The 20,478-nt window shown below is 45.3% G+C and overlaps 1 protein-coding gene across 1 annotated transcript in view; it reads right to left on the reverse strand.

Moving 5' to 3' along the window:
* Window positions 1-19,796, reverse strand: part of SNRNP200 (small nuclear ribonucleoprotein U5 subunit 200) — a 442,987-nt gene extending 423,191 nt beyond the window's left edge. The window contains exons 1-4 of the mRNA XM_086943332.1: window positions 19,554-19,796; window positions 15,969-16,132; window positions 10,313-10,484; window positions 6,704-6,896 (exon numbers count right to left, since the gene is read on the reverse strand). Of these exons, the coding sequence (XP_086799458.1) occupies window positions 6,704-6,896; window positions 10,313-10,484; window positions 15,969-16,132; window positions 19,554-19,598 (574 nt within the window). The 5' untranslated portion in view covers window positions 19,599-19,796. The remainder of the gene's footprint in view (window positions 1-6,703; window positions 6,897-10,312; window positions 10,485-15,968; window positions 16,133-19,553) is intronic.
* Window positions 19,797-20,478: the final 682 nt, after the last annotated feature.

A 20,478-nucleotide genomic window follows, 5' to 3' on the forward strand; every position in this document is an offset into this window, starting at 1 on the left:
CATTTTAGCCAAACGCAAATGGCGCACATCTTAAAACCCACCTGCAAATTTTAATGTTCAAAATAATTGTTAATACAGTTGCTGCGTTGCACCCTGCAGACACTATAAAAACTCAAAAGCATTATTTTTTGACAGCTTCTGCCACCTTGAAGGCAATTTTCTATTGCTATTTAGTATTCGAAGTAGACCTATACCTACGTTGAAAATGCTTTACAGAAAATTAATCTGTCTAGCTCTTTCATGCCAATGCTTGTAGCTAAAAAATAAAGAATGTCGGAGAGATCTATTGTTTGAAAGTTGTGCAGATCCAGTCAGAATAATCACCTCAGCATATGACTTTGTGAAACAAAAAGTTACTAGCATAAATATATGTACTACAATCTTCTCGAATCTCGAGAATGAATTATTTTGATACATGGAGAGTAAATTCAATTTCAAAAGTGTGAAAAAAATACATCTTCTCCCTTCGAAATAGTTAAAATGATGAAAAAAAGCGTTCAGTGCTTGTGGAATGTTCCTTTTGATTTGGGAGCAAAAAAACACATTGGTATGCTCGGCCAGACCATGAACAGGCCTGTGCAGAGATCACTACACAGCCAGCAGCACTCGGTCTCCCTTCGCTCGCTTCAGTGAGCGGCCGAGCAACTATCGGGGGCCGGGTGCAAATGCATGAATTATGTCTGCGAGGTTTAGAAATGCTCGGACACAAGAATGTTTTAATAATTTGCAAGGTTGTAGATTTTACAAAAATGTTACACAAGCACGTCAACCAAACTAAAAAATGAACGCATCTTCATCTTTTACTAGCTCGGTTACCAAATACACACTATCTGAAACAAGGGGGGGTGGGGGTGGGGGTGGGTTGGGTTCACAAGGGAGAGAACAACACGAGTGGTGGGGGAAAACCACGAGGAAGACGCACGCACGGAGACAAAGTGAAAACAACACGCACCTGATAATCAATGCAGACCGGCCGGGAAACTGAAAGTACGGCCGGCCTGCGGCCGGTTATGAATAATTAGGCAGACCCTCCAGGATATCGCGATTTCGCGATTTGCCGCGAAATCGGCACTTTTTAAAAAATGCCGCGATTTTTACAAAAATGCCTGCGAAATCGGCATTTTTGTAGAAATCGTGGCATTTTTCGCTATATCCTGGGGGGTCTGCTTTATCAGCAGCATTGGAGAGGCACAGCGGGATTGCAACCCTCACACCTCCAGCCCTTGATGACCTGTTAAGAGGTGCTTCGAAGGTGACTGAGAGGGAGGGGCTGCAGGTTCAGGAGCAGCGACATCTATTCACATGCAAACAGCCCTGCCTGATGGTGGAATCCGCGACTGCCATTTCCCTCTTGTTACCCCGAGCCAACAATCAATTTGTCTCCAAGTTGATGCTAATTTTCAGATAAAAGCACCTTTCAGTGGCTAGCCTGCGCCCCATTGATCCCACCTCGCACATGCTTGTTAAGGAGCAGACAGGTTCAGCTATCCAGCCACGGAGAACCCGAGAGGGGCCAGCCGCAGAGGTCACAGGGTCCCAGGAGGGCAGCACGCGCCAGCAGGTGGAAGAGGGGCTGGGGAGAGGTGAGGTTGGAGGGTTGTCTCTCGAGCTCTGGGGCGGCAAGCGCCCTGCGTCTGTGAATTTCTGTACGAGGCAATGTGTCATGTCTCTGCTATTTAGAGGGGGGCTCACACATTCCATTTCTACCCAGGGCCCCAAACATCCAAGACTCGGCCAGATTACACCCCTGATTACACCGAGGCAGCACGTGGTTCTCTTGACAGAGCGTAATTACTGTCACTAAATTGTAAGCAAACCTCGGTTCTTCAAACATGCAGTCTATAATTTAAGAAAAAAAAGAAATGGAAGGGTAGCTGGGTGATGGATGAGGGGAAAGGTGGATGAGGGGAAGGATGATGGATGAGGTGATGGATGGATGGATGGAGGGGAAGGATGGATGGAGGGGAAAGAAGGATGGATGGATGGAGGGGATGGATGGATGAGGAGAAGGATGGATGGGTGATGAGGGGAAGGATGGATGATGAGGGGAAGGACAGATGGATGGATGATGGGTGGGTGAAAGGATGGATGGAAGGAAGGATGGCTAAGTGAAAGGGTCGATGGAGAGAGAAAGGGAGGATGGATGGATGACTAAAATAGTGGATGGGTGGAAGGATTAGTAAGTGAAAGGATGGCTGGATTGGTGAAAGGGTAAATGGCTGAATGGATGAGTGAATGGATGGATGGGATGAAGAGTGGATGGATAAGTGTACAGATGGATAGGGTGAAAGGGTGGATGGATAATGGAGAAGAGTGAAAGGATGAGGGGGATGGATGAAGGGATGGATGAGTGAAATGATAGATGGAAGGATACATGATGGATAGGTTTGCAAACGGTTGAATATGTTTGGAAATGGCTGGGCTTACTTATATACTATTGCGCGACCTCTGATGTGTCTGTAAAACGTACCTATTGTCCTGAAGTTTTGTCCTGAATTTTGAGCTCCTGTCCTAAATTTGTGTCCTGAATTTTGACCCTTTGTCTTGAATTTTTACACTCACCGTCCTGAATTTGCACCAATGCCAGTTGGTCACCCTATTCGCTGGCTTGGAGACGGAGCGCCGTGCAGAGATGTCTGTCCCTCAAGATAAACAGACAGAACCACTCAACCGAGAGAGCTGAGGCGCACACGGGACGGGGTATCTGCAGAGGCGCGCTGGACAAGGGATGAAGTCAGAGGGTTGAGCTCACCTATTGCAGACCATTTCCCCCTGGGAGTGAGCCATGGGAAAAATCCTAGAGGCGAGAAATTGAACACGGGCGTCAAGTGGCCCCATGTCATGGGTGTCAACTTCAATCAGTCCCCGCTTTTAAATCTGAGACGATTTGCAGGCTGACATTTTGCAACGAAACTACAAGTACCAACATGCAGTTCGCTACTGTTTAACAAGTGACCACTTGGAGGTTTTGACTGCTCTTTCTCTAGTGTTTAGGTCTGTCGAACGGGCATCCGGTGGGATATCAGGTCGTGTTCAAAATACACTACTATTTAACGTGCTTACTAATAAAAGGGGCGATGGGTATAGCCATCATTAGTGCAGCAGGTACAGTGGCACCAAGCTCTAAGGCTATTGCAAGACACAAACTGACCTGCAATGGTACGCCTCTTCTGGCGCAAGGCTTTGCAACGTGACGCATCTGGGAGATGCGTCACGTAGTAAATACCCTGCACCATGGTGCATCTTTTGCGCCGCCGCTGCGTCACAAAAGTGACGCAACGGCGGCGTAAAAGCAGCGCAAGGGGCTTGTAAATCTGCCCCAAAGTGTCTACATTGTAAAGAAACCAAATATATATAGCTTCATGTTGTTAAGTAACTAAAAAAACAAAGATATCTGTGTTTGTTGTAGGAAAAATGGCCACATAAAATGCCGCAAAATTGCCGCTAAATTTCCATATTTGTGCCGCTAAATTTCCATTTTTGTGCCGCTAAATTTGCTAATCCATGCCGCTATATCCTGGGGGGTCTGATTAGGGGAGGAGAAGCCCTTTGATGTGCTGGGCTGGCCGTGAATGCGCATGCTTGTTTGGTCACGTGATTCACGTGAACTTAAAGAAAACCGCAGGAACGAAGCCCTTGGTTTGACGAGGATTTTCGAGACATGAATTCTCGCTCCGCTCAATGCGCTTGCGCGCATTGATAGGTCGCGAGACCTAACAAAGGAAACTGGCGTGGCTCTCACAAGCGAAGAGGGAGAGCTGCTGTTTAAAAATTCACTACAAAGCGCGGAGGAGCACCCTATAATGTCCTGCTAGTCTTGCCTGCATTTGTCAGCAAAAATCCTTCATTTGAGCTTTGTGGTGGCCCCAGGAGAGAGGGGTCACCACCAAAGTGGTACAAAAAATGTAGGGGAACGGCAGGAGCAGCGCACTCTCCCCCAAGCGCAGTTAAAAGGACCCCATCCTAAGATGGCTGGGACAGTAAAAAGATGACCCCACAAGGGTTCCAAACATTTTTTAAGCTCCTCTAGGTTGGAACTTTTGTTTAATTGCTAGGGAAAGGTACAAAGGTTATGGTTGCAACTAGCTGTGACCTGAAAATGTTCATATGAGTTTTCATATTAAGAGATACCCTCTAGGGGTGAAAGGCGGTAAATACACATGTCCATTTACCAAAGTGATGTCCTTCAGGGACTGTGTAAGGATGCAGTGTATTTATTCTTCATACAAGAGTTGATGCTGCAAACACCTTCAAGAGGTGAGAACTATAAATACATAAATATTGTGATTATAATAGTGTTGCCTTCAGAGGCTATGTTGAAAGTGATATTCCAGGCTATAAGCAACAGATAACACAAATCACCTACACATGCCTAGACATATTTTCTTGTGAATGCTTTAATGGAGTAATGACGGTGAAAACCACTCATATGCCAAGTAAACATGCTTTATTGCCCATATTAAGTGCACGCTCATTCATAGTGATATTTCATTTTTGCATTTATAATACAAGTAATGTTCTGCCATTGATTTGTTGATCTAGACCTCCCTTTGGGAGGAGTAAGATTGATTACGCAATGTCATCCAAAAGCATTTCCATCAGCTTGTGTATATTTGTAAATTGCTGAATAGTATTGAGTAGTATGCGAGTAATAAATGTAAGTTTTCCTTTTCAAAAGAAAAATCACAGACTGGACAATCATTTATTGAGTGTTATTAATATGTATTGTAAATTGAGAATACTAGCCCACACCACCTCCCTTGAGTAAGCCTTGGACTGTTCTGCAACACTACCCTATGAGAGTCAATCGCTACAATGGGGTGTTTGGTCCGGGATGTCTTAACAGTGAAATAAAAAACTTGGAAACTAACTACCCTCACCTCAGAGAACCATCCAAGCTAGCAGGAGCAGTTACTTTCACAAGAGGTGACCTTGCTCCCAAGTATTGAAGGTGTGATCAAGAAAAGTTTAAATGCGTCTGTGTTAGGGACAGCACTGAGCACAAGAAATGTCCACTGGCCATGCTTGACGGGCCACAGATGGGTTTCACAAAAGAGAGATGGGGATAACCTGACAGCCAAACAAAGATGACCCAGGTAGGACAAAGTTTTATAATTGAATCTGCAGACCAGTACTTTGGGAAAAGCACCCAGTGTGGTCATTAACACCTAAATACATGTCCACGGCTTACCATGACTCAGTCGGCCATTCTGTAGTCCTTTGCCTTACTAGAAAGAGGGAAAAACTATTTTTGTGAGGGTGACACAAGTGAACAATGCCTGGGTTGGGCTGATCCACGATGAGTCTGCAAATAGGATAAGGGAATATGAACTCAAAGACGATAATCCAAGTGGAGTGGTTGGTTGATCATTATTTGTACTGATATATTTTATGAACCGCATATAACCACAAGGCATCAAAGTGCTATGTTCAGACACATCAGCATACAGGGAGAAGCCAGCAGGCCACCCACCCCAAGAAAGAAGCCCCTGCCACATAAGAAGACCTAAAGAGCGAAGTTTTACCCTGCCTGCAAAACAAAAGATAGGAACCAACCACAATAATAAACTCAGGAAGGCTGCTGCCACCAAAAAAAAGTCAAAGGCGTGCACGAACGGCTAGCAGGGCAACGTAAAAATTAAAGAGCATAGGGCTCAGCGAGGATCCCTGAGGGACCCCACACACGAGCTGGAATGGGTAGGCCCTAAAATCGCCACAGCTGACCAGGAGAGTTCTATCAGTCAGGAAGGATTCAAGCTGTTTTACTTCAACATGGCACACTCCCGATTGTCTCAGCGTTTTCATCAAAGTAAATGGAGATCACGGGCCAAAGACTGCAGACAAATCAAGCAAGACCAGAATAGCTGCTCCCCCAGTATCAACCTGCCGGGGAATGTGATCCGCTGCCATTAATAAGGCGGAGTCCGTGACGCAATTACTTCTGAATCCGTTTTGAAACGTATCCAGACGTAAACGAGCATTGAAACATTGTGCCAATTCCTTGTTGATGTGCAATTCATTTATCTTTTCCCTAGGAGATGGCTTTGGTAGCGCATTAGACAATGAGAAAAGTTGCACAACACAGATGTAGCAGAAGTGATACATCACAAATCACCCGAATGCCAGTAGGGAGAAAACACAGAGTGGTAAACAACAGATAATAAGCTAAAGATGAATTGAAATTACAGAGGAAAACCCATAAAGTGGTTGCTATGGGTGCTGTGGAAGAACAGGTATACAGAGAGGTTAATTTACTGTTCTCCTGTTTTCTACTATTGAAGGCCACCGCAAATGACTAAGTAGATACAAAATATAAAAAATAAAAACCTACTTTTTCGCAGAAATATACATTTAGGAATTGGGGAGGGCATTAACCAAATATGGGGGAATAAAATGCAGAAATGTTTGCTGGGCATTTGGCAATGTTTGCAGTGCTCCCCTTTATTATTGTGCCTATTATAATAAACATTTATAAAACATTTTCTTGAAGCACAAGAAATAAGTAACACAATATAACTAGGTAGTTCTTTAGTGTTAAGTGAAATACTATACGAAATTGTGCATGGAGGTATCCTACTAATGCTAGAATGGCTGCATTGATGTCAGCAAAAACATTAAAGGTAGAGGCGAACTGACATGTTGCCCATGGAGCACTTTTCTTATGTCACGGATCATCTTGTCAAGTAGTCGGAGTATTCCTTACCCATATTTTGGATTTCTTTGTCACCTCCGTAGTCAGTCATCTTCTTGCCCAAGTTTACTAACACATGGTACCGAGTATCATCTGTCTGCCCAAGCAGTTGCTCTATCTCTTTGCGCCTTTCCTTGTCTCGTAGTTTGTCATTCTTTAGGACAGCAAGGACTTCATCAGCAGCTCCACAGAGAATGTCCCGGGGCTGTAGAAAGTTTTTTTTAAATTATCGAAGACAAAATAAGGACATGGATATATGCAAAAACAATTAAGTTATGGTCAAAGAATTAGTCAATTATTTAGATTGAATATCTAAATAGAGAAGGCAAAAAAATCTTCAGGTAGTTCAACTTAAAAAAAATCTGTAGAAAATGTGCCACTAGTCAAAAATCTGCGCAGTGATAAGAAAGTTGCAGGGCAACTAAGAAAGCTGTGCTTTAAACAAAAAAAAATCTAATTTGGACTTTCCCTTTTCACAAACCCATCTTAGTTAACCTATACTGTACGTGATGAACTAGTTCTATTAAAACACTGCACATGTGAGTTCATGCACTGTAGAGGTTCCTTTCAGTAGGAAAAGGATAAGTAAATGCTCTTGGTGCGGAGACTTCCATTACAACTTTGCACAGTTCATTCAAGTTACATGGAGTTTAAACACAACATGACCAAGTTAATTCTCAAAAAGTAATAATAAAGTTCTGCTTTAAGAACTACTGTTTTGCCTTACATACACTAGATATGGTGTGTTCCATAATTACATAATTCATGCATGGGTCTGTTCGTTATCACCAGACCTATGAGCAGTCCATAATTTCGAGGGCCACTGTAATTACGTGGCAGGGGAGCACCAAATTATGCTGCAGGGTGTAGAAAGCTGGCTCTCTATATACTATACCAAAGTAAAGTATAGTTGCACAGAGTCCAGTGGATCCCCAGAGGTATAGCAGAGGCTAAAGCAGATAATAATTTTCTCCCTTTTGTGGCAGTGTGGTTGAGCAGTCAGGCTGATCGGAAAGGTAGTGTTAAGCATTAGCTTTACACACTCAGGCAAGAAATGTCACACAAACAAAGACTGAATCAAGACCAACAGTTCGCATAAAAAGTTATTTTGTGGTGTTATTTCTAGAACCAAGATAAACTTAGTAGCAGGTAAATGAAATTCTTCATACAATGTTACTTCCAGTAGTACAGTGAATACTGGATTGGTAGGAACACTCAGATTACTTTTACAATTGAGAAAACGATTTGTAAACTTCTAAAAAATGCTTCTTGATTACTTTTCTAGTTTGGTATGAAACACACTCCTAACAGTTCAAACAACTTAGGAAATCGATTAACAGGTTAAATCTCATGAGGGCCAAGTTACTCTTTCTTGTAGTACAAGAAAATTCAACAGAAGAATTAAGAGAAAACCCACCATTCAGTCCTATGGAGAAAACTAAGTGTTAGGTTTACAGGAGAGTAAAACGGGTTTAAGATTGGGGTTTTGGGGGTAGAAGTAAGCTTCAGGTTGGCACTCAAAGTGCACCACCAGCAACGGCACTAGGGCAGCCGGGTGCAGAAAACAGGGTGCCAATGTTAGCCAATGGGGCTAGAGGGCACCTTGGTTGGGGGCTGCTCACGGGCAGGTCTTGGGAGCAAAGCTCCTAGGGTTATGGTCAGGGCAAAAGAGGTCCCAGGTTGGCACCAAGTCCACACCACCAGCAGTGCAGGGGCAGCTGGATGCAGGGTGCTTAAGAGGTGTCGGGAGCCCAACGCAATCATATGGAGGTTGCCGGTTTTCGATTTTGGCTGCAGCCTCAGTCCAGGAAGTCTATCAAGAGGAACCAACAGCTGGGCAGGTGAGTAAGAGGGTTCCGGGACATAGGGAAACCTCAGGTCCTCTTCTCCTGGGTGCAGGGCAGCCAGATGCAGGGGTTCATTTTGAGGTCGGGTTCATCTTCCTGGGCCACTCGCGTTTGGGAGGGGTCTCCGTGCAGAGTCTGCAGGCGATGTGGGGAGTCCTGGAGGGGTCAACCCACTGTGGACTTAGACTCTGGAGCACTGGGGGACCTCGCTGGGACCGGTTGGCCACTTGGACTCGAGCCGTAAGCGACTTGGACAGTGGTGGTTCCGGTGTCGAGTTTCTTTTGAACAGAGTTGCTGTTCTCAGAAGATCCGGTCTTTTTTAAGGCAGTCAGTCCTCCCAGGGGTTCTGGAGGTCGCTGGCTGTAGGACAAGTCATGTTTTGGCGTCAGTTCTTCTCTACAGTCTACTTTGCAATTTCTTCCATCCTTCTTATGTTGCAGGAATCTATCTTTCTGAGTTTAGGGATGCCCACTAAATGCTGTTTTTACGGGGCGTTTTAGAGGTGTCGAGGTCATAGCCAATGGGTTACTTATCTTAGGGTGACTGCACCCTTGATGTGCTCATCCCACGTGGGGGAGTGAGCACATTCCCTAACCCTGATGGGTGGTGGGGGTCCTCCATCCGCAAGATGGTGGGCATGGAGGAGTGGGTTTCACCACACCTCCAAAACTGGCTGACCTCCAACCATCTCAAACTTAACTTCCTCAAAACACGATTCCTCCTAATCTCCCGACCCAAGCATTCTCCCATTATTGAAGTATATATGAAACATCTACCGGTTCTAGACTGCATACCACACACCATAGACTCCACAAGATCTCTGGGAATAATACTAGATAAGAACTTGAACATGCAGCAATACATCAGCTCAGCCACCAAAGGAGTGCACTTCTAACAGAGCATCCAAAGAAAAATAAAACCCTTCCTCCCCCATGACGACTTCAAGTTCGCTGTGCAAGCCTTAGTCATTTCAAGGTTGGAGTAGGGCAGCGCAACCCTTTGCAGTCTACCTAGCTACAAGTTGGCTCCTCTTAGGGCCTCTCTGAACTCTGCTGCAAGGCTCATTACAGGATCCAAAAAAAGCAACCACTTCTCTCCGGGATTAGAAATCCCTAAACAGGCTCACATATGAGGCCAGGATACAACTAAAACCGGCCTCCATGACCTATAAAGCCCTTCCCTTCAACATCCCTCTATACCTCGCACACAAACTGGAACTATCTGGTGATTGCAGATCTTCTACGAGATCCAACACCTTGCTACTAAAACCAAAGAAAGAAAACTTATACTGTGCCTTCTCTAATCCTGCCATGAGAATCTGGAACTCCCTGCCTTCTGAAATCAGACTGAATCCCTCAACAGTGCCTTTCGAAAATGTAGTGAAAGCTTTACTAATGAATACTTTTTTTAACCAGAAATTAGCCATTTTCAGCCGGGCACTGTACGGGCTTCCTATCCCAGTTTAGCACTGCAACAACCTGTATCGTTCCTGGACATTTTGTTGCATTCAACACCCATGATTTATTGCTTATTTATGCTCTTGCATATAGACCTTTTGGCTTTATGTTATATTGGTCCTCCTCCACTAGCTCACAGGTGACTGCCAGTATCTGTCACGAGCATGCTTTTTTTTGGGGGGCTTACTGGTCTCCTCATTTATTCATGACTATTTCTAAAGCAATCCGATACCCGCTTGGGTCATGTTCACGCTACATAAAACGTCATAAATAAAAACATTTGACTGCTGATTCCTTATGTCAAAGGACCACTCACCTGATCTCCCAGAGCAGCCTGGATGAAGCTGAGCAGCACCTCATAGGTCTCGCGCGTCTCTTTGGTCTTGGGTTTATAGATGATTCCTACCATTTCATCAATGCCTTCCGACAGCAGAGTGAAGCCTTTCATCTTGTTCATATCATGACGGTCTTCGTCCCTCTTTCTTCTCCTAGCAGGTGGGTAAATATAAAAGCAGAGAAAGTGAGAAGGCATAGCAAAGACCAACCTAATTAGCTACCGCATAGAACCTTTTACCCAGGGTTAGTTAGAAAATGATGCCAAGATCATGATCAATTAACCCATAGCCGTTTCTCTGTAATATCTATCCAGGGCAGATTCCATCAAGGAATTATCCCTAACATCACAACAAATGAAGAGACGGCCTGGGGTCTCACCAGCGACAGCTATAAACAAAAAATTATTAAACGCTATATGCCACTCATGCAATGCAACGGGACTAGGTGATGTAGCACAATGTAAATGTAGCACTTGGGTGATAACATGATTGAAAAGTCCTAATAGTTCAGTTTACCAAACACTTCTCGTTTATAATGCATTAAAAAATACTCACAGTTAAATCAGAATGGAGTACATGCTGGAGTACAGACCAAAAGATTACTCAAATTATATATTTTGACCCTAAAGTATTCTGAATAGATATTTGAAGCTGTGCCATTTTGCCCTTGTAAATTCTCCTGACAGCTCTGTGCGTTTCTTCCCTCAGATATCCCAATAATCCTGCAAGCCCACTGGAATGTCTCCTGTTTAACCAAACTAAGACATGCTTTTCAGCTGAATGTCAGGGAGACAGCTAAAGTATATTCTCCATGAAAGTGGCTAGTGCCCCCTCTACCCAGTTCTTTGAACTACCACTGCATGTACTGTAAATGACAGTGGTATTCATCGTGCACAGCAAGTGCCCTATTGGACACGCTGACCTGAGCGCAGAAATCTCCTCTTCCCTGAAATGAACAATTTTGGTTGGAAAGGAAATGAAGCCATCTATGTCTTTTGAAGTTGTGTCTTTTGGAGCTGTTGGCCTTTGAAAGAACAGGTCCTCCTTCCCAGATTCAAGCCCACACCTTTCTCTTTCCTGTTCAGGACTGCTATGAAACTTGGGAAATTTCTTTCACATTAAGAGAAGTCTGAAATTTACCAGAAAGCAAGGCTAACAGTAAATGCACCACGGGGCAAGAGGCAACTATAAAAATTGCTCGCTACTGGTATTGAGCCCAAGAAGAAGTGCAATTATTCAATGCAGTCCAAGTCTTGTACCGGATTCGGAGAAGATGGGTTTCTCACTTATGGGTAGATACCCTTTATGAATAGGATAGAACTAATCAACACAGAGCATATCAGTGTAGTCAAACAGCCGTTAGTGGACTCCTATGCACCTGTACCTCAAAGGAAGAACACTCACACTTTTAAAGAATAACAGTGGCTTCACGCAGCCATCCGAAAGCTAGTGTGCCTTTCAGAAGCCACAATCTCCTATGAGCACTCAGCACTATCACACTGCAGGACTGGAAGGGCCATGAGATATTAAAACAAGCATTGGCATAGACAATAGGTCTCGCCTTTGGGACCTTATATGTGTTTAACAATGCAATAGTTAATGTTTGTGCACCAAGGATATTGTGCTGCATAACAAAATACTTATAAGGTCCCAAAAGCTGGGTCCACTGGCGTTGGGGTGCCCCTGCCCCCGTGGGTAGGTTCAGGGAGTGGTGCAGAGTACTGGGCAGATGTTTAAGGCAGAGTGAGGAATCCGCTCCGGAGGAGGGCAGGCATGGCTCCCAGCATCACCGACAGGTAGGAAGAGGGCTCAAACACTGCAAGCTTTTAGCGTGAATGGGGTCAGGTGCTGGAAGTCTGCGGGGGGTGATTGATTCAGGGAGTGAGGTGAGACAGGGAGAAATTAATAAAAGGGGAGATAAGATGGGCAGGGATGATGCAGAGTGACACTGCAAGGGTGGTAAAATTAGGGTACGGTGAGGCAGGGGGCGAGGTGATGCAGGGGTGAGAGATACGATGGGAAGGAAGCGAGACTTTGAGGGGAGAGTGGTGGGTGAAAGCATGCAGGCGCTTGACAGGTGAGGGATAGGACAGGGTGAGGTGAGAGGGGGCGATACGAGGCTGGGAGGTATGACAGGGTGGGGTGAGGCAGAGGGGGAGTGACTGAGGAGTGGGAGATGTGAGGTCGAAGGGGAAGAGAGGCTGCACAAGGTGAGGATGGGAGGCTGGTGGAATGCAGGGAGGAAGTGGCAGTGGAGAGACGGTTCGTGGTAATGTAGGGGCGACACTGTGAGGGGGCTGAGAGGAAGAGAGCGAGAGTAGAGGATAGGATAGGAAGAGACACCACAGAGTGAAAGCAGTAGTTTAATACAGGGGGTGGAGATGTGAGCGTGCGCGGCCACGGAGGGGTGGGCTGTAAAAGGGTGCGAGGGGGGGTGGGGGTCTGCGAGAGGGAGCGGTGACAGGCCCAGAATTGTTTAATGTACAAGTTACGAAATATGGAACTCTAAAAACCGTGACTAAAAACGCAGCCTGAATGTAGATTGTTTAGTTAACTCCGTAAAAACATCAACTCCCTTAATATGCATATAAGCAGCAGTGAGCAGCGTGCAGCAGTGTAAGGAGTGTAGCAGTGGAGTAATGCAGCAGTGTGCAGCAGTGTGAGGCGTGCAGCAGTGTGAGGCGTGCAGCAGTGTGCAGCAGTGTGAGGCGTGCAGCAGTGTGAGGCGTGCAGCAGTGTGAGGCGTGCAGCAGTGAAGTAATGCAGCAGAGTGCAGCAGTGTGCGGCGTGCAGCAGTGTTAGTAATGCAGCAGTGTGAGGCGTGCAGCAGTGTGAGGCGTGCAGCAGTGTGAGGCGTGCAGCAGTGTGAGGAGTGCAGTAGTGCGAGACGTTTAGCAGTGCGAGGCGTGCAGCAGTGTGAGGCGTGCAGCAGTGTGCAGCAGTGTGAGGCGTGCAGCACTGTGCAGCACTGTGAATAATGCAGCAGTGTTAGGCGTGCAGCAGTGTGTGGCATGGAGAGGTAGAGAGAGAGGTGTAGAGAGAGGTAGAGAGAGAGATGGGTAGAGAGAGAGGGGGGTAGAGAGAGAGAGAGAGAGGTGGAGAGAAGTTGAAATGCAGATGTTCCCCCTGGTACAACAGTTATAAATCTTTGCAGTGTTTTGAGCATTTTTTTTTAAAGGGCTTTTTTTTTTTAACATGATTGTAATACATTCATGCCACCTGCCCGGACGACTTTGCCACAAGTGCATAAAGAGTCGATGTGGGTAAGAAAGAATGGCAGCTCAGCTTTTCACGTCTTTCAAATGACAAACTGAGCACGGGTGAATTTTGACAAAGCAAATCAAGTTACTTACTGGTTAGCGCTGTGAAAAAGCAAACTGCAGCATTTGGTGCTATCTTAAAAGCAAGTTATAATCAACCGCCAATGTAGCGAAGATCAACAAGCATTGGCGTTTCTTAGTCAAACAAAGACGCAAGCACAGTGTGAGGGTGAGGGGGCAACGCAGGGAGCAGGATTACAAACGCCACGGGAGAGGGGAGCAATTGGAGTGCGGTGGAAGCATCGAAGGGCTGGGAATGCGTGGGGAGAAGGGGCGCAACACTGACATGGAGCAAGCTTGCGCTGCGCGCGTTCACGCGCACATGCACGCAAGCTTGCAGCCAGGGAAACCAGGGTAGCACTTTGAAAAGCCCCTTTACAAAATGTCGAGCAAGCTCGACCTAAAAAGGGACTATAGCCACAAGGCACTCGTCTCCCTTTGGTTGAATTACATATGAAGTGGTGCCCTCAGTAGTTTAGAAACAAAATAAACTCAAAGTAGAAAAGACTGCTGGGAAAGATATCCAGTGGGACATCTCAATTAACAAGCATTTGCAATGCAATAGGTCTCCTATTAGGAAAGTTTGAGCTATTGGTATTGTAAATGACACATTTTTTATTTATGTTTTGTTTTTGAAAATTGCGAAATTAATAGCTTTGTCATTTACAATGCCAATAGTTATAACTTTGGCAAATGTGACACCTATAGCATTTGTAATGCAATATGTGTTGTATTTACGTGACTTACATGTATTGATATTATAAATAAAAATGGCAAAGTTATTGTAATTTATAATGGCAATAGCTTAAACTTTTGTAAATAACATTTGTGAAGATTATGTTCAGTGTATTTTATTGTGACGGAAATCCAAGAACAGAAGTGAAATATTAACATCTTTTTGTTACATTTGTAATAAAGCTTGAAACATTGAGATGACATATTTGAACCAGTTGTTGTTGAATGGTTGCACAGATTGATACTGTGGTGGAGCTCAGTGATGTTGTGGTGCCACTGAGTGATGCTGTATGCTATGCTATGTTTTGTTTTGCTATCCTATGTTTTGTTATGCTATGCTATGCTGTTTTGTTATGCTATGCTATGTTTTGTTATGCTATCCTATGTTATGCTCTGCTATGCTATGTTTTGCTCTGCTCTGCTTTGTTATGTTATGCTATGTTTTGTTATGCAATGCTTTGTTTTGTTTTGCTATCCTATGCTTTGTTTTGTTATGCTATGCTAAGTTTTGTTTAGTTTTGCTATCCTATGCTTTGTTTTGTTATCCTATGCTATCCTAGGCTATGCTTTGTTATGCTATGCTATGTTTTGTTATGCTATGTTTTGCTCTGCTATGCTTTGTTATGCTCTGTTTTGTTATGCTATGCTATGTTTTGCTGTGTTTGGTATGCCGTGCTGTGTTTTGCTATGCTATTATATGTTTTATTATGTTTTGTTAAGCCATGCTATGTGTTGTTGTGTTTTGTTAACCCCTTTCATGCTCATGACGAGCTGAGCTCGTCATGCAGTACACTGCTTGTGTGCTCATGACGAGCTGAGCTCGTCATGAACAATGGGAGTCAAGCACTTTCAGCACTGAAGGAGAATTACTTTAGCATTGATGTGGTTAAGCTATGCTGTTTTGTTATGCTATGTGTTGTTGTGTTTTGTTATGCTATGTTTTGTTATGTTATGCTATGTTTGGGTGAGGGGGTGTGAGGGTGAGGGGGTCTGAGGGCATAGAACGTAATCTGTGACATAAATAGATTGAGGCATCGTGGCGCTGTAGACCGCTGGGGAACCCGTCCTGGCTATCCCTGTGAGATGGTCCCTACTGGGTATCTCCAAGGTGAAACCAGGCATCCCCGGTGAATGTGGGGGGCCGTTGTAGAGATGAGGCAAGCTAATGCCCAGAGTTGCAGAGTGTGATCCCTGGTTAGAGTAGGCACCGAGGCGAGAATTATCGAGTCCGCTGACCCTGGTCCACGACCCTGCCGCGTTGGGAATTGAACCTTGGTCCCGGGCCGTTCTCTGCTTCCGGGTCTGCCGCCTCTAACCAGTGAGCCACAACACTCCATCAATGCACATCACACGCCACACTTTGCGGCCCTCAGGGAAATTGCTTTCGAGTACCCATGATTTAGTCTCTGAATAATGCTAAAGTACCTCAAACATGCAGGAGTCTTCAAACAACTCACATTCACCAAGCCTTCTTTCCAATCCTGTGGCAGAACATGGACAGTAAACACAAGTGAAATGTAACTGTCCTACAGACTGAAGACTACCACGGAGTTTCCTTAGTCACCCCACCCCTTAGACTCACTTTGCACGTCTCTCCTCTTGCATCTGTGGCTTCGTCCTCTGGGCCTTGTCTCCCATGCGGGTCCCTTCCAGCTTTCCCACCAATGACAGCACCTCCCCAGTCGGCTCATCGCGCCGGGTCCGATCAATCAGTGAACGATCAGCTTGGAGAACAAGGTTAGAGTTCTGGAGAAGGATGCATAAGAGCAGTTTGAGACATCTACTAAATCAACATCAACCTACGCAACAAACTGCCTACACATTACTAGATGTTTACACACCCCATAACATCAAGCTATCGCCATAACTAGCTCTTCAAATGCACTCAAAACAAAGAATCTGCCTCACCACATTATCCAAACAAAAATGTCTGCTGTCGGTGTGAATGCAAACAAAAACCGTCCAACTATGACAACCAAAAAGATGCAAAAACTGGACCACATAATTTGAATTACACGGAAAACTGATATGAGAAGTGCTGCACGTGTTCGACAAATGGAGGTGCCTAAAGAGTATAGTTGGTTAGTAGTGTGGCCCTGTAATGGAAGTGCAGAACTAGGAGGAAGGAATGAGTATTGCCTTTAAGGTTTGGATGGGCAAGTGCAATTGTTGGGGTTTATCTAGGTATAGAGGGCATTTTGTATGTGCTAGGTGACAGAGACCAGCGCGGTTCAGTAGTTCGAGAGCATTCTAATTATGCCTTGATTGTGAGGCAAATGACATTGCCATTTAGTCTAGAAAACATGCACATGTGAGGATGACCGTGTTGGATATGTGATGTATTTTTGTATAGGGGTGGGGATGTATGTGGGATTGCAACAGGAGAGCGTTTCTGTTGTCATTTGGCAGTTCACAATTTGATAAATGCTCAACAGTGGCCGCTACGTCCCTTGGACAGCCTCACAAAAGCTTAACACCCACCCATATGCATCAGTTCTTCAATGAATCCCCGTCAGTCTGAGATACAACCCATTCACATTGCTGCATCAAACCCATTGCTTCTACCACCTAGTGCTTTCTTACTTACAAGAGTCATATAAAGGAAAGCAATTTCCGTAGCCATCATAACAATCCAGACAAAGGGTTCACACCCACTGCTTTAACCTTTCTGTACACTCCGAACCTACATCATTCCATTAATCCAATCAACACAGATGTGAAAAACTGGCACATGCACCCACTGACTATACCTCCTGGCACCAGGTGCCCCTCACACCTGTCCCACCCTGCACCAGTCACTCAAATGCCAACATGCCCATTAGATCCAATCTATTGCACACAACCACACTGATTCACCCCTCACACCAGTGGTCCATACCCACCCAATCGAAATGTTTACATACATCCACCAGAGTCAGGACCTCACCGAAACATAAATGTGTGGTTATCCCTCTCATAGACTCACCAGTGACAAACCCTTGCAACGGCCCACGCTAGGTCAGCCTCCAAACCAACATTCCTACATCAGCCACTAATACCGGTGTCAACCCCTCGCGCTAACTTCTCAGCCACCATCCTTACTTCAAATGCAAACAGAACAACTGATGGACAGAATGCAGAACAATGTCATACATTCACCCCAGTACAGAGATCTGAGTCTAAATCTGTCGTTTTTTTGCTCTCCGTGCCATTCCAGTTTGGGCCCAGCCATATGCATATCAGTCTTGATCCTGCACCCAATGGAAAAAGTCCAGCCTGGACTGGAACCAAGCATGCTAGGACCGGTTTCGGACTTTCAGCCCTCATCAGCAAGGATAGCTTGACTCCAGTGGCATGGAGAGCACGGGACCCACATCTGGGCATACATGTCGCACTTGGGGTGACAAATTTAAAAAAAAACAATTGATGGACAAAATGCTGAACAGTGTCATACATTCACCCCTGTACAGAGATCTGGGCCTAAATCCATAGTTGTTATGCTCACCATGCCATTCCAGTTTGGACCCAGACATATGCAAATTAGTCTTGGCCCTGCGCCCAATGGAAAAAAGTGTAACCCGAACTGCCAAGCCAGGTCCTCCCTGGACTGGAAACAATCTTAGGACTTGTTTCGGGCTTTCAGCCCTCATCAGCTAGGACAGCTTGACTCCAGTGGCATGGAAAGCACAGGGCTCACGTCTGGGTATACCCATCCCACTCGGGTGACAAATGCAACAAAAGCACTCCTGAGCCACACAGTAAGCTGTTTCCCACGGGTCAGTCCGTTGCCTGTACATATTCCACCGACCAAACTCGCAAGAGCCCCTCATGCCACCCGGTCACTTTTTTTTGCTACACATCCACTGATGTCACACAATCACACCCATCAATACATGTGCATCAGGTATTTGAATTATTTGCACCCAGTTGATGTGCATCATGTACATGCATTATGTGCCCAGCGTAGCAGCACTTTACACTCACTCTACCAATCAGCCCCACACTGCTCCTCTTTTGTTAGTTTTTCATGCCAACTTTTTTCAGAAACCCTAAATCAGTGTAATGCACAAAGTCCTCAATCCCACCCTCCTCGTTTCAGCGGGGTACACCACATCTTACATCGGCCCACCACACTTAATTTCTTTATGTCAGACACTCACACACACCCTACTTGAGCCAGTCCTTAGCACAGATAATCGTGTGCCCCTGACTACCACATTCTTATGTGAGAACTTTTCACCATCTCCTCGGATCCACCCTACCTCATATCAACCCCCATATAATTCAATCTTCCTAAAACACCACCTACGGCTTAGCAGCCCTCTCACTAATCCTCAACACCCACGATTCCTAAGCACCTCAGACCTTGTTACTAAGCTACAGGCCTGCTCTCCGCAGCCCTATCCGACTCGCGCCAGCTCCTCAGACCTACACTCCTCACTGCAGCCCCTAAGACCAACACTCACTGCATCCACTTCTCAGACCCAATCTCCTTGCATCAGCTCTGCGGACCCAACTATGCTTGGCAGTTTGAGCTGGAATGTTCCCATGCGGAGCAGGGTCACGACTGATGTCTATATATTGCTGGGTCCAAACTGGAGTGGCGTAGTGAGCAAAATAACGATGGACTTAACACTGATCTCTTGGCTGGGGGTGACTATTTGATTCATTCAGCATGCCATCCACCATTTGTTCTTGTTGTTATCCCACGGACGCCACCTCAATGGGCAGCCTCAATTACACAACCTCGCTTCCTCAAGTCTGCCCTCGTAACGACCCTCTAACACTCATAACAACAAAGCACCCAGGCCCCATGCTCCTCGTTAAACCCGAAACCGCATTTCATTTAAAATGTCAGCCCAGTGACCACCTTACTCCAGTGGTGCACTTAGTCGCTGTTGCCTGTTACCGTACACTCAGTCACCGAACTGCCTCTGGCATTCACCCGCCATATCAGCTCATCACACCACACGCACCAACCCATTAGATACTCCCAGCAACTCACATCGGCCCTTATAAAGAAACATTCTATCAGTTACTACGCCCTTCAATATCTGCGCCTAGACTGGAACTCTGTAGATGTTTGTGCTACAGACGTTAGTTTGTTTCCAGTGCGTCGCGTTAATGACTACACCTTTCCTGTTGCTATATAACCAACTTTAACACCCTGCTTCCCATCCATACTCACCGCCTTGTATTCATACTGTAGGCTTCTGGCAGTAACATCCGCCATGGCTGCTGCTTGCTAGGTCCTCCACGCGGCTCTTGGTGTATCCTATCTGCGTTGGTAATTATCACCCCGCTCTCGTTATTCTTCCTCCGGGTGTTGTTTACTTCGCATCGGTCCTTCTAATCCTGGCATGCATAGGTAGTACTCGCAGCAACGATTACTGAACGAGTAGTTTACACTTCCGCTTCCGGGTCACAGCACTGTGGTCGCTTCCGTTATGATCTTTAGTCCCATTTCTTTGATGCGATCGGTATTGTGATGCCATCTTGGATGAGGCTTTGCAATAGGTCCCTACAATGGATATTTTTTTTTAATTAAATTCAAATACGTATAAATAAATACTCTTTATTAACCTCTTGACTGCTCGGGCTCCCCCACCCCCGCGCTATAGCCCTTTTTGGATGTTAGCGGTAGCTAATGTTTAAACCTCGTAACACCTTTTCACAAAAGGCATCATTTATGCATTTCATGCATCCTTTCCCCCCCAACATCTTTGGGATTCAATTGCACACATGCAGGGTACTCATGGTTTGTTAGTTCCCCTGGAGAGAAACAAGAAATTAAACAATCTACAGCCTTATTTTGTTTTTTTATGAGGAAAAAATGGGAAGAAATGATGTGCAAGAAAGTTTACAGTTTTAGCATTTTTAGGTCGAGCTATACAGCGCAGCTGTCTCCAAGACCTGCTGTAATCGGTCTGTGGGCATCAAGTCCATCCGCTTTCTTAACATTGCTTTTCATTTGTCCATGTCAGTGTCCTTCAAAAATCCCTGCTCGCTAGTAGTCAGTCCTGCCTCTTTATCCCTCCTTTCTTCTGTTCCTCCCATAGAGCAGGGACTTAGTAATGTCTCATTCTGCCATAGCTCTTTATATGTTCTTACGG

Source organism: Lissotriton vulgaris, chromosome 11 (assembly GCF_964263255.1).
Source record: "Lissotriton vulgaris chromosome 11, aLisVul1.2, whole genome shotgun sequence".
Classification (NCBI taxonomy): domain Eukaryota; kingdom Metazoa; phylum Chordata; class Amphibia; order Caudata; family Salamandridae; genus Lissotriton; species Lissotriton vulgaris.